Source organism: Rhopalosiphum maidis, chromosome 4 (genome assembly GCF_003676215.2).
Source record: "Rhopalosiphum maidis isolate BTI-1 chromosome 4, ASM367621v3, whole genome shotgun sequence".
Taxonomy (NCBI): domain Eukaryota; kingdom Metazoa; phylum Arthropoda; class Insecta; order Hemiptera; family Aphididae; genus Rhopalosiphum; species Rhopalosiphum maidis.
This window is the reverse complement of record NC_040880.1, coordinates 18,165,655-18,179,694: the sequence shown is the minus strand read 5'-3', so window position 1 is coordinate 18,179,694 and position 14,040 is coordinate 18,165,655. Positions and strand designations below refer to the sequence as shown.

The 14,040-nt window shown below is 41.7% G+C and overlaps 1 protein-coding gene across 5 annotated transcripts in view; it reads right to left on the bottom strand.

Annotated features, from left to right (window-relative positions):
* The window catches only part of LOC113550046 (serine/threonine-protein kinase tousled-like 2), a 41,851-nt gene that overhangs the window by 24,827 nt on the left and 2,984 nt on the right, over positions 1–14,040 (bottom strand). Inside the window, exon 1 of one of the 5 annotated variants that reach the window (XM_026951653.1) lies at positions 4,150–4,955. The exons of 2 other annotated variants lie outside the window; for them this stretch is intronic. In XM_026951653.1, coding sequence (XP_026807454.1) covers positions 4,150–4,252 — 103 coding nt within the window. In that variant the 5' untranslated portion in view covers positions 4,253–4,955. Of the gene's footprint in view, positions 1–4,149; positions 4,956–14,040 lie in introns of those variants that run through there. 2 more of the 5 variants (XM_026951648.1, XM_026951652.1) reach the window with 2 other exon arrangements.

The following is a 14,040-nucleotide window of genomic DNA, read 5'->3' as shown; positions in this document are numbered from 1 at the left end:
TCGTATTGTCATATATGTATATATAAATTATACATGCATTATTATTATATGTACCTACGTGGTATTTTTATTAATACACACAAATAAGACTCCCACCGACCGACAGTCAGACAACGCGACGTGTGCGATTCGTACGTAACGTCCGCAGTAGTGCAGTGTTATTATATTTTACCTTACACTATTATAAACACAATATAATAATAATATTATATTCTAAAGAAGGCAATCCTGATTTCAACTGATCATGCACATCAAATATGTAACCTAACCAATAGTAGCATACTATATTTTAATAATTATACTAGCCTAAAAATAAGAACAATGTTGAAATCATTTATCGATAAATATTCTGTTGTAGATAGGCATTCACAAAGTATAATAATATACTTTCCCGCAAATTAAAATACTCCATAGTCTCTCCTCGAGTGAATGACAGTAAATACAACCTTATTTGGGCGAGGAGTTACCTAAGAGCATAACGCGGGTTTTAGTAAGTTATAAAAAAATCGGATCAATTGTATTAATCTGCGAGACGCACAAGTGGCGGCGACGGTGGTGGTTTTTTAAAATCGTTATTTTTTTAGACGAATGATATTAGTTGGGTTGTTTTGGGGATTTAAAATAGAGCCCCGCCCGGTTTTCTCACGGCGTCACGTTACCGAATTACCGACATTTTACCATGTACGACACTATGCCGACGACAACGTAGGCGGAGGTGAATCGTTCAAATACGACGACAACGACGACGATCGTTCTGTTTTCTGTAGTCTTACGTTCTCTATAATATAATGTTAAATGGTACGCGGCCACGCGGGAGAGTAAATTATTTTATGCTGTGTTTTTTTAAACGCAATTATTATTGTCGGCCAAGAAAATATGTTCACTCGTTGTTCAACTCGGTAGAACACTTTGGGGTCAACGAAACTATATTATTACTATTATTATATTATAGTCGGACGATCGAGTACCGTTTTTTTCTATTTTCGCAGTTGTTGTAAATTTGATCATGTCGGTAATAAAATAATGGTTGAAAACAATTTGCACACGGCAATGTATAATATTCACCGATCCAAGTCGAAAAATGCGAACGACGACGGTATCTCCGCCATTCGCGAAACTATACTGCTATACTACAATAAATTGTATACCCGTTCAAAAACATTTTTATTTCCATTTTAATTCGTTTGATTGTATGATTGTACCATCGACTACATTCTCAAACATTCTGCGCTAATAGATCCATCTATATGTAATCATCTATATTTATTGACAACATAATAGTATGTTGTTTTAAGATTATTTTTCTAGTAAACTAGCGCAGAATACAACGGTAAAACTAATTTATATCGATTTAAATATAAAATATAAGACTCGAGTAGGTACTCAAGACACTTATAATACGATTATAATATACTTGTCGGATGATTATTGATAAAACGTTTGGTTAGATACGAAGTGAAAAAAATAACTACCTAACGTTTATTAATATTATAATCTTACAGCGACACGTCGACAACGCACGGTAAGAAAATAAGAAAAATAGCTTTTATAATCTGCCCTCTCTAGGTCACATACATAAAATTAGTCCTTGGTCACGTTACACGATGTCGTTTTTTATCAATTAAATATTCAGTACAAATGTCATTTCAAATGCGGCAAACGTAATTTTTCGTGTGCAACGTTGTTAGACATATTTTATTAATTATTCACCAAATTATAACTTATCAAAACTGTGAACTCGTCGCTTGATCTACGGCTAGAGGTTTGACGACGGTGTGAAACGTACGTACAAGTTCACACAGTAAATATAACAATATTATTTCTTATATTGTTCATTAAACGGCGCGCAATAATTTTTCAATGTTTTACATCACACACATGGACCGGTAGAGACGTGTTTTCGAAAATTAACACGAAAAAACGTGAGAAACGGTCAAAAAGTCTCGCGCGACCGACCGTCTAACTAATCGCGGATTGTTGTTTTTTTTACATTATATCTTTAAAACGGAATTAAATCGTAAGCGATTCTCATGAACGCGCGCGCATATGTCACTGCAAATCGACTTAAAGCGTTATGGACATTGAAACTACGTCATGCACTCGTATATATATATGCCTATACGTAACATACTATTATAAAACGTAATGTATATGATCGGATTCGTTTCGTGCCCGGTACTGCACAACACACAACAGTGGTCTCGTCGTAATAATATTGCTACGAAAACGATTTTTCGAGCACACAAAATAATAACGACGGTCCTTGGACACAAACGTCGAGCAGCACCGCGCTCCAACCACCCACCCACCCACCTGCGTACCTATAAACCTACCTACATACACGCCGGCCGTCCGTTCGCCTCTCGGGCGCGGAAATGACGCAAAGGCGGAAAAAGCCGACGAAACGGTCTCTCGGTGCATGCGTACACGACGAAAAGTCGCGGATTTGGGTTATAGTCGTATGAGACGCGCGCGCAAAAATAAAACACATCGGAATGCGGCGGCACAAACTTTGGCCGGTCATCTCTCTCGCTCGCTCGCTCTCCGTCTTTCCCGTCATCGGTGCACAACACAAACACACACAAACACATATGCGCGCGCATGTGTGTGTGTGTGTGTGTGTGTGTGTGTGTGTATTTGTGTGCGGTGTTCGGCCGCCATTGTTCGCGCGCGCCCGGTTACACTTCTCGGCCGCTTATTTATTACACGACGTATTTATCCAGAGCACATCTCCTCTCTCGGCTCTCGCTCTCGCACAAGACACACACGCACACACACACAAGCGTGCGCGGTCTCCCGCCCTCCCTCACTTTGCGTACAAAAGACGACACAGGCGGCGGCGGCCGAGTGTTCCACGAATGTGCTATGCGAACTTGCCACGTACACGCACACGCACACACACACACACGATGACGACGACCTATGGAGGAATCCGTTGCCAGAGGCGAATGCGATTATAAAAAAAATAAAATCCACACGAGGTTTACACAACACACACATAAGTATAATATATATTATATACATATGTATTATGTATATATATATGAGTTCTTGGCGTATAATAATATTGTAGAGGAATCGAAACGCGTCTTTCGACGACGATGCAGCAATATCGCCATTTACGGATTTCGTCGTTTAAGCCGTCGCTACACTACCGTACAACAACCTACCAACTGGCACGTGTGTGTATGTGCATCGATACATTATTTTATATTTATATTATATCGTGTAGTTGTGTGTGAGCAGAGAAAAAAAATAACATTTAATTGAACCTGCAGCGGCGGCGGCAACGGTGAAGAAATATTTTGCGGGGGGAAAACGGTCGGAACAAGGTAGTGTGTACATAGTAGCGCGCGGTGTCGACTAATATATGGTGGAGGGGGCGTGGTACGGCGACGACTACGACGACCGTCGTGCAATTTCTCGTACATTTTAGAATAAACGCAAACCGTATTTAAAAAACCCACAGAGAGGTCGAGGCGTTATCGATCGGCGGTCGTCCGAAAATAATACGACTACTACAACTATAGAATACGCAACCAACACCACTACGACAGCAGACGGTGCGGAGCAACCCTCTCGTCGTAACCAACCGGGTGGGGGTTGTCTTTGTACGGCGTAAGCGTCATGTGTGTTTTCAGTACACAATAATAGTAATAAAATCAGGACGACGGATGTTCACCTAAAGAGAGGTTATATGATATTACAAGAAAGTAGACATTTTCGATGTGAATGACGAAAAGCTAGTCCCGCCAAGAATGCGGAAGAGACGACGCGACCGTAGAGCATAATATTATTGTTTGTACGCGATACGCTTAAATTATGATACTAAATTATAATATATTGTAATTTAGTATAATAATATATTAATAATACTATAATAATTATATTATTAAATCGCAAGTTTTCGAAAAAGATTTCTTTGAGATATCACCCGATAACGATGTTTACATACATCGACGCACACCGTATCATCGTGGCATGCAATCGATTTACAAACATCGTCGAACGACAATTTATTATACAAAATATTGAAATATAATATACGTGTTATATATAAGTGCATATATTATTATAAAATAATAAACGTATATAATTGAATTGCACGGTCTTGTGGAACACATAAAATTGTACAGGTGTCGAACTAACCTTGGGAACACATCATCATCGATAAATGCGCACCGGTCGCTGCTGCTGCTGCTTCTGACAACGACGGCGAAGGCGGCGGCAGCGGCACGAGGTAACACGACATATGCACTGGCGACGCAACAATATGAACTCTGCGCCTCTTCCATGTGCCGGTGCGAGTAGGGTAGTGGCTGTCGGTGACGGGAAAGATGTGTCGGCGGGGGGAGGGGTAGGACGGCGAGGAAAGTACACCCCACCGCCGCTCAATCGCTGCCGTAACACTAGTTAGGTATAGTACTACTAAAACGGCAGCAGCCGTTGGCGGAACTCATCGTCCGAATTTCCACACGACGTAATATTGATTTTACAATGAAATTCGCCGACGACGGCGGAGGCCGTTAAAAAAAAAAATAAATAAATAACAAGAAAAACGCCTCGCGACGTCGGGCGTACGCGTCTCCTCCAGTGGCACAAGACGAGAGCGCCGCCTCCGGTGTGCACAGGGCGCGAGTGCGCGCACGCGAATTCGGACGGGAAGAAAAGCGCGTCGTGCGTATATTAATTACTATCCCGGCCTCGGGATAAAATAATAACAATAATAATAATGAAAATAATAATATTATTATTATTAAAACAACAATAATATTATCATTATAGTCGTCGGTGTTATCACGCCCGCGGGTGGCTTTAGTCGGAAACCATAGGTACGACGAAGACGAAACACGATACGGACGGAGAAGAGATGTGATCGGAACGAACGGACGGACGACAACGACGGACGGACGCGCACGCACTGCCGACTGGCGGTTTTGTGAAACGATCACTGCGGCCCGTACGACCCGATGACCGGACTCAGAATGGGAATAATGACTCTATATCCTCCCGACGATAATATAATACAATATATATGTATATAATATAAAATAATAATAATATATAATATGACAGTGTGCACACAAGCAGCTGCTCTGCTCTCCGGGACCCGCTCTCTATAAAACGCGTATCATACACTGCTGCAGTGTTATAGTATACCGCAGTATAGTAGTAGTAGTAATAGTAGTAGTAGTAGTAGTGTGCATTCCTTTCCTGTGTTTGGTAATAATAATAATATTCAACTACTATAATTTTTATTCTCTCCTCTTCTCTTTCTTTTTCGATTGCGCGCAATGCCCAATGCTGCGCGACCTTCGCACACCGCGCCACCACCGCACCAGTGTAACCACTCACTGGCTCTTCCCCACCGACACTCTCACACACTCTCTCCTTTAGTGGTGTTCCTACCCTGTTGCGAATTTTCATCGACAATTTTCAACCACCTACCGTGTGCGTATCACACACCGCGGCCCGCAACACTACCATTGTGTAACGCGTATCTAAGCTACCCAACTACGCACAACGATTTTTCGATCCCTTCCACCACTCGGTTCGTTTTCGTCTTCTTTCGGTTTCATCACGAAAAGGGTCGACGAAAAGACGTATACGACAATGAAACGCGACAAACGGTTGTCCCCGACTTGTAAACGAGAATAGCAATCTCCTCCGATGTCATGATATACTATGTATATAGTATCAGTATAACGCGCTAAATCCGCTTAAGTTTAAACTGATACATTTTTTTTTCTCAAATTTTTTTCGAGACGAATAATTTATAAATAACCGACAGTGTTAACACGACGCCGTAGAAATCATATTGAAACTATTTTTGGCCACTAACCGACAGAGCGGCAAGTACAACTAACCCTTTTGTGTACCGATCCGGTTAGGCTGAACGGAAATTATTACAGCTGATCTATCCGCTCGCAATGACGTTATATCAAGAACATTCGAGATTAGAAGAATCTATTTATAGCCTCTACGAGAGACTTTCGAATATGCGTACAATGACTAAAAATATGTAAGGTACGTGCGTGTAGAGGAAAATCGGAAAATAAATCTCACTGATAACGCGAAAAATATAATATTAATAATGATATGTATATGGGAACCGTGTGCTAGACGTATACGGAGATTACAATATCGTTACGTAGGTATAACTTATCATTGTGTGCGAGTAAACGTTATGCACCGCAGTGTTGTTGTGCACTATAACGACGCAGTAGTTGTACCTAATATTATATTGTGTGGTATCGTGAAAAAGATATCGCCAAATGAGGTTACACGATCACATCGGCGGCGGCGATGGGGGAAAAACAAAACTAAGATGGCGCCGCCCATCGGTTTTTAGCGAAGTGGTAAATTGAAATGCACACACGCGCGCGTACTAGCTGGCTCGGCGTCCGGTGTTGTATACCGTGTACATTATAATAGTCGTGATTTAGTGCAACGGGCAACGGCCGCGTAAACAACAAAAATCCTCGACGAGAGTCCAATATGGCGACTCCTCCGCCAACGGTAATGTCGGCCGGAGAAGCGTACAACACCACCGACGTACGGCGATGCGTTCCTCTCTGCGCATATATAATATAATATGTATACACGTAAATTGTATTATATTAAAATAATAATAGTAATAACACCGGAGAAACACGAAAGGTATAACTAAGGAATAATATAATGGTAATACACGACGTCCTAATAGGAGACCCGAGTGTGTGTATTATATTATATACATATTATTATGTGCATGTGTCGGTGTGCGAGCGCGCGAGACATTGGGAAAAATATATATATAATAATAAAACGGGAGGACGAAAAGAGGAAAAGAATGAGCGAGAAAAAATGAAATAAAACCGACGGAGGAAGGAAGTGTGTGCGTGTGTACGTGAAAAGGTGCGGACGGGGAACGCGGGGATGCACGGTTCGACAACACCGCCGGATCCGTGACGTCACTGCCGCGGCTGGTACGGCTGAGTGGGCAGTCAGCTGACGACTACTACACGGACTCGAACGGTAATGCTACGATTATTTTTATCAGCAGGGCACTGCGGGGCACGTCTGATGTCTGGCGCGCGTACCGCGGCGGCGTTTGGTCGCGCGCGCGGACCGGGCGCCGCATACACGAAACTTCACAGATTCCGACACGTCCGGTGAGATGCAACATGATAACAAATATGTTGATTTAATATTTTAGTACTCGAGTAGTCGTAAGAATAAAAGATGCAGCGAAATAAAAAACGGGAATCGCGTCGACGCTCGATCGAAATCTGTAATTGATCGATCATCGATTCGCACAAAATTGTAATCCTCATAGCATGACTAACATTGTACAGGAATCTTATGTGCACGTCATCTTATCGGTAAACGGGGCCGTATACGGAGCAGGGCAAGAGGGCATGGGCCAAGGGTTCAGATTTCAATACTAGTTATGTAATAATTTTTTCACGTAATTTTTGAAAAATATATATTTAATTTAACAACTTACCACGGTAATCTCGCTCTATTTTTATAAGGCTGTTGAGTGTTGGAGTACAACATTTGAAATATTGACAATTCATTATGCATGAAATATGTTATATATTATGCGTATATTTGATGTGTGTGGTGATATTCTCGTAAAATAGATATTAGGTAAGTATGTATGTATTTATAGTATAACTGTGCCTATACGAAATGTACGTGGCTTGTCAAATGCAAATTTACCATTTGGGGGGGGGGTATCGCAAATGCATGGGCGTAACTAGGATTTAATAGTTACAGGGGCTAGTCGTAGAAAACCAAAATTAAAAATAACTTGAAGGCTAATTGAGGCTAAAAAGTAAAACCCTGTAGGGGGGCTAAATACCCTAGTTACGCTGATGCGCAAATCCAGTGGTTCGCCAGTACGCCACCAAAGATCAAAGCTCAATACGGTCCTGTCGGTAATATCGGAATAATGTTTGATGGCTACAATATAATAATATCATTATCGTCGTACGGATGCACTAAATCGCAATCGCGGCGTCGATAACATCTGAAGACGAGTTTATTAAATGTTAAGAGTATAATATATAATGTAGATTAAACAGGGCACTCCAGATGTGAATGTTTTAATTTCGAGTGTATATGTCATCATGACCACCAGAGGTGGCGGTTCGGCCTAAACGGTATCTTCGATTAATGCAAAGGAAAAAATAATAATAATAATACGATATGGCAGTAAAATAATTCGATCGCCAATCTATAACCCGGTTATGGGTTACCTAAAATACAACGACGCGTGCGCGTTGACGTAATAATATTATTATTATGGTAATTGTGTCACAGACGTAAACGGCGTCGGCCGGTAGAGGAAACGTAACCGCGCTCCCCGGTCCGAATCCCACAGAAACCACCTACGCCGCCGTATTACTACACTATTACTTCTATTCGGATGACTCGCGCGCGCGCGATCGTCGCCGTCGGCGGCCCAAGCGCATATAAATGAACGACTGGTCGCGCGCGCGCCGCTGAATTGAATTATATCGCGTTTATAAGCTCCCCGTGTTTTTACGCCCGCGGGACGACAACGGAGGGCGGCCGGCGTACGAACGGAGCGGCGCCGAGTCTATTGTGTCCGACGGGTCGGGCGGTTGTGGATTGTTCGATGGGGTGGGGGGAGGGGAGGGCCTCAAGGACCGGTATGTGTGAGGAGTGTGTATACCGCCGCCGCCGCCGCCGTCGTCGTCGATGTAATTAGCGAATTCGATTCACTCTCGGCGTTGCCAGACTTACGACAGATTTCACAATCGGAATAGAAAAAACCATAATAATAAAACATAAAACATAACGGGGCAAAACTGGTTGCCGGTTCGTCGTTTTTTCGCTATGTTTGCATAGGCCACCACCAACGGCGGCTGCACGGCGAACGTTTTTTTTCCATGCACACGACCGCCGTTGCTGACTGCTCTACTAAATGAACGGGAGCGGTTCATTGGTATTTAAATAATATTATTATTATACGATATCACGATGGGTATAATATAATATTATAATATTATTGTATTGGTCCCAGTCTGTTGCGATCGAGTAGGAGACACTGTTTCCGAGTTGTGAACCGAGCGCAATGTATTCGTTTTACAACGACGATGACGTGTGTAATTTATACATAATAATAATAATATGACGTCTGCGGCGATATCATTTTCTCTCGATGTGTATATGTAGTTACTCGATGTATCTTATTTCCGATATCGAAGATATTGTAAGTTTGGAAAGGTAATTTTTCTGGATTTTCTCGCCTTTTAGTGTGATGCGCGCGTAAGATAAAACGACTCCACCAATCATTTGATAAACCTGTTTTTCATAGACACGAGATAGGTTTTTTCGATACAATTAAAAACAATAGAAAGAAACACTCACCAATTGAATTCAATTTTGAAAATAATAATAATTTATTAATCATAAGGCCAACTAAAAACCGGATAAACTCATTGGTAAATACAATATAATAAAATATACAAAATACAATACATAATACCCCCACTCATCATTGAAAAAATTATGTTATTGGTGAAATAAGCTAATAAAAAGAAAATATGTAAATATTCTTACGTGTTTTTTTTTCTTTGTATGTTACTGAGGTACAGTAAAAAACGTTAAATTTTACCAAAAATAAATATGAAAGATATTATGTTAATAATAAATATTATACACATAACGTACTACAATCAGTTTCACATTGCATATACTATAAAGATTAAAACATGTTTATGCCATTAATTAACCAAATTGTTTTAATGGTTATTAATATTTAATAAGTTAAAATCTACTTGTGAAAGACATTGGCTTGATTTTAACGTTCAAATAGTGAAGATATCTAAATTATTTGTTCAACATGTTTTATAGAATGGTATTGGATTTACATTCAACTAATATCTAAAACACGGGGCATATATGTACCTATGAAATAAGTGTTATAAGTATACATTGAACACTAAATTCTTTGTACAGTTTACTATAGTAGAATATGATTTGGTTTTATTTAAAAATATTTTGATTATCTGAACAAAAATAAAATAACAAAGATTTTTTATGAGCGATTCTATATGGGTAGTAAAAAAGTTTTGCTCTGTATCGATTTTTAAAAACTTTGCGCTAACAATGCTACACAAAACACGATAAGGTATTAAAGCTGCTTTCAGATAGTTCAAACGAATAGTCAAACAACAGGGTGGGCTACAACCGTAGAGAAATGGATTTTTCAGATTCGGATGCAAGAGCGGAAGCGCGAAAAACGAGCGCTCACGTCACAGCGTTCAACCACGGCTCTACAGGAAATAAAAAAAAACGCCACCACCCACACACAATCCACCCCACTAAAATACGATAGGATTTACCTTTGAAACAGCGTCGGTGTTTAATAAATACGAATATTTAAATTTTACCGTCGGAAAAAATGCGAACGTAAACACCAAATGTAATAACAAATCGAGTTTACAATAATATAAACGCACGAGGAGGAGATTGTCCTAGATACCAGAGATAGCTTGTGCGATAGGCTTTAAGATACGTTTAATCAAATAAATGAATATAATGACGTTTTTTTTTTCTATACTCGGTTTGTGTAACCCACACTTCTGTCAGCCCGGAACAACATGTCCTCTTACTCTTCACTCCGACCGACGCGCCAACGTATTAACATCGTAGGCACAACACTGAACAAACGCGCGATTTTATAGGAATCCGTTATTATGTATTAATTTTTTTTTATGAAAAACAGTACGTCATATTATTAGTGAAATATTATACCTTCACCGGCGCGCGTGTCTTCCACACTCGCCCATCCAATCATACACCCACCAACCACGAAGACCGATTATCAGCTGACTATGTAGTACATACACACCACAAAATGATGTGCGGCGGCGGATAGAGATATTTCGAACAAAATATAAGCTACTGCGAAGCCCAGTCGTCGATAATAATATTATATATTATATATATTTATTTTTTATTACAGGCAACTCGACGGTGCATATTATATAGCGACACGATTCGACATCATATACAATATGCTTAGATTTTGTTTGACACAAAACATTTATGTACATTGTATACAACCGATTAATAGGTAGTCATTCGATGGTGATATTATTACCATTATTATTATTATTATTATTACACTGCGGCGGCGGTATGGAACGAGTCGACCTAAAAAAAATAAAACAGTACATAAACTGCTAAGCGGGGAGGAGGGGCGCAGGTTGCAGGTCTCCGATTTTACATACATATATGATTATTGTTTCACAAGAGTATAAATGTCAAACGTTATATTATATATATATATAATCAACGAGAACTATCCGTCTACGCAATACTAATAATATTATTGAAATATACAAATATCGAGCAGCCGAGCCGTACGATTAACGTGAGGTGAAAACGCCTTTTACGGTATTATTATTTGTACAAAAACTGGGTCTCGTAAATGCGTGTATATAATATTAATAATATCATATTGTTTACGCCATTGCGCCGTAGTAGTATAACCCAACAACGCCATTGTGTTTTTTAGCGGCGTTAATCGAGCCGAAGAAGGCAGAAAACGTATTATGTAGGGCGTCCTTATAATTAAATCATAGTGTCAACATAATTCTCCTCCGATCGTTTTTCCGTGGATTCTGCGCAGAGAGCGCACGCGGAACGCGACGAGCAGACCAGTTTTTGAACGGAAAAAAATGCGTTTTTTTCTATCAAACGAGTGTATAACATTATTTTATTAATAGCACGCGTTAAAATGTCAACCGGTCGTTAAACCAAAAATCTTTCATTTTTTATTTCTTTTTCTCGTCATACCTTCGGGAAAATAATATCGGACCTGTGTCGTGTTCAGAACGACACGAAAATTATCATTACCATCAATTACACACGGTGAGGTGTATGTGTGTGTGTGTGTGTGTGTGTGTGAGTGTGTGCGCGCGCGCGCCGCGGGCCCGCTTGTATAATGTAATTTGCGTGCGTGTGCAGTAACGCAAGTCTACGCGGCGAGGAAAGGGTTACCCGTCGAGCGTTTATCCGGTCACGCTGTGACAATGATCCACGGCCATTCAACGACCTTCCGAAAGCATATTGGCACGACACAGTGTTGCCATACGGCGTGTCGGAGATTATTTTTAAACACGATAATATTCTCGTCCGTTTCCCCGGCCCGCGCCACCGCCGTCGCCCACGAACACCGTGCGCACCGGCAGAGGCTATTTAACTCGTATCATAACAAACGCGACCGTCCCGCGTGCACACACACACACACACACACACACACATGCACGTCGACTCAACTTGATTTTCGATGCGTTTTTCACCGACGCTTTGCGACCGCCGATTTCTCGACCGCAAAACGAGCGGCGCGTTCGGATTTGTGAATTTTTTTTTTTCGTCGTTCACGTCCGCGTACCGCGCACACGTCGTCTGCTGCTTGTGTACGAGTATGATGCAAGGGCGCAAGGCGCAAGCCCATAACACTACAATATTATTAACAGGATAATATTACTATCATTACTATTATTATTCATTGTAGTCGCCGGCCGCGGATAACGCTCTTGAGAAGTCGAGAAAATCCGTGTCCGTTTTGCGATGACCTACTTACTTTGGGTAAACGTCAGTTATTGATCAATCTCTTTCTCTCCGTCACTGTCTCTCTCTCACTCTCTCACTCTATTTCTCTCTCTATCTAATGGATACATAAACACGGTGTACACACACATACACAAAACGTATACACTGCAAAACGTATACACAACAAATAGTGTGCAAAACGTTTTGAACACGTTCGCTACAATCAAACAACAACAATCCCTCTGCCACCGAGCAAACAACTTTTGCAACTCTATTTATTACTGTAAACCGTAACCTATCTATCATGCGCCGTGAACGCGATAAGAGAATAATAACGATGCCGTTCAAGCGCGGCTGAAGAAAATCCAATACGAAATACGCGCAAAAATACGTCCCTACAATACCACTTTTTGAAACGGCACTAGCGGAAGGGTGACAAAATTGAGGACGGAGTTTTCTCCCACCGGGTGTAATTCAGCCCACTTTTGGTTGTGGGTACCCGTGCGAAATGCGTGAACGCGGCGGTGTTACAAATACAGTATAATATGGTGCAGGACGAGCGAGAGCGTATAAACCGAATCGAAGTTTAATGTACGGTAGTAGAAAACGAAAAAATATATAAAAATAGAGGCCCAATGTAATACATTTCGAAGCTTATTGATCGTATTTTAACACACACACGCACACGTACGCACACAAAAACAGTCAGCCAGCTGCCTGCCACCGAGAGGATAGAAAAGGGATCGGTGGACACAGCGGAGTCGGGGGATTGTGGCGATGAGGACGGCGAGGTGGACGGACTATATACAACGACGTCGAGGTGATGGAGAGGAGGTGTAACACGGGGCGTTTTACATTATCGCGGGCGCGACGGAATTCCCGGCGACATGGGCAGAGGATTTGCCCAGCGACGGCCGTTTGACTTTGATTTCGAGACCATTATGCGTGGGGAGGGTGGGGCGGTAAAACGGAGTCAGTGGCGGCAAGGGACGACCAGAGGGGTAACGGAGCACACCAAGATGGCGGACACCCTGGGATCGTTTGTTCGGCCGGGGGATAACTTAACTTTAAAACCCCTTCCCCTCCGCCGACCGACAACGACTCACCGTCGCCTTTCGCATCATCCACCCCACACACACGCACAACGTCACGCCGCCGTAAACGGTAGCTATACCATAGGTCTCCGATACCATACGTCGTCTACTGCAGCTATGCGTGTCGCTCGCGCTTCGGCGAGCGTTGTCCAAGAGAACGATGTGCATTAGGCGGCAGCGGTGGTGGTGGCGCGAGAACGGGCCACCAAGTTGCTGCAGCCGAATGCTGTGTGAAAGACGTCTCCCAGTCGCGGCGATTGCACATTCCTCACGCATATATACATGCACACACACACACACGTATATATATATATATATTTATAATGTATACGATCGATGAGTGTGGGATCCACAAACGTGTGATGCT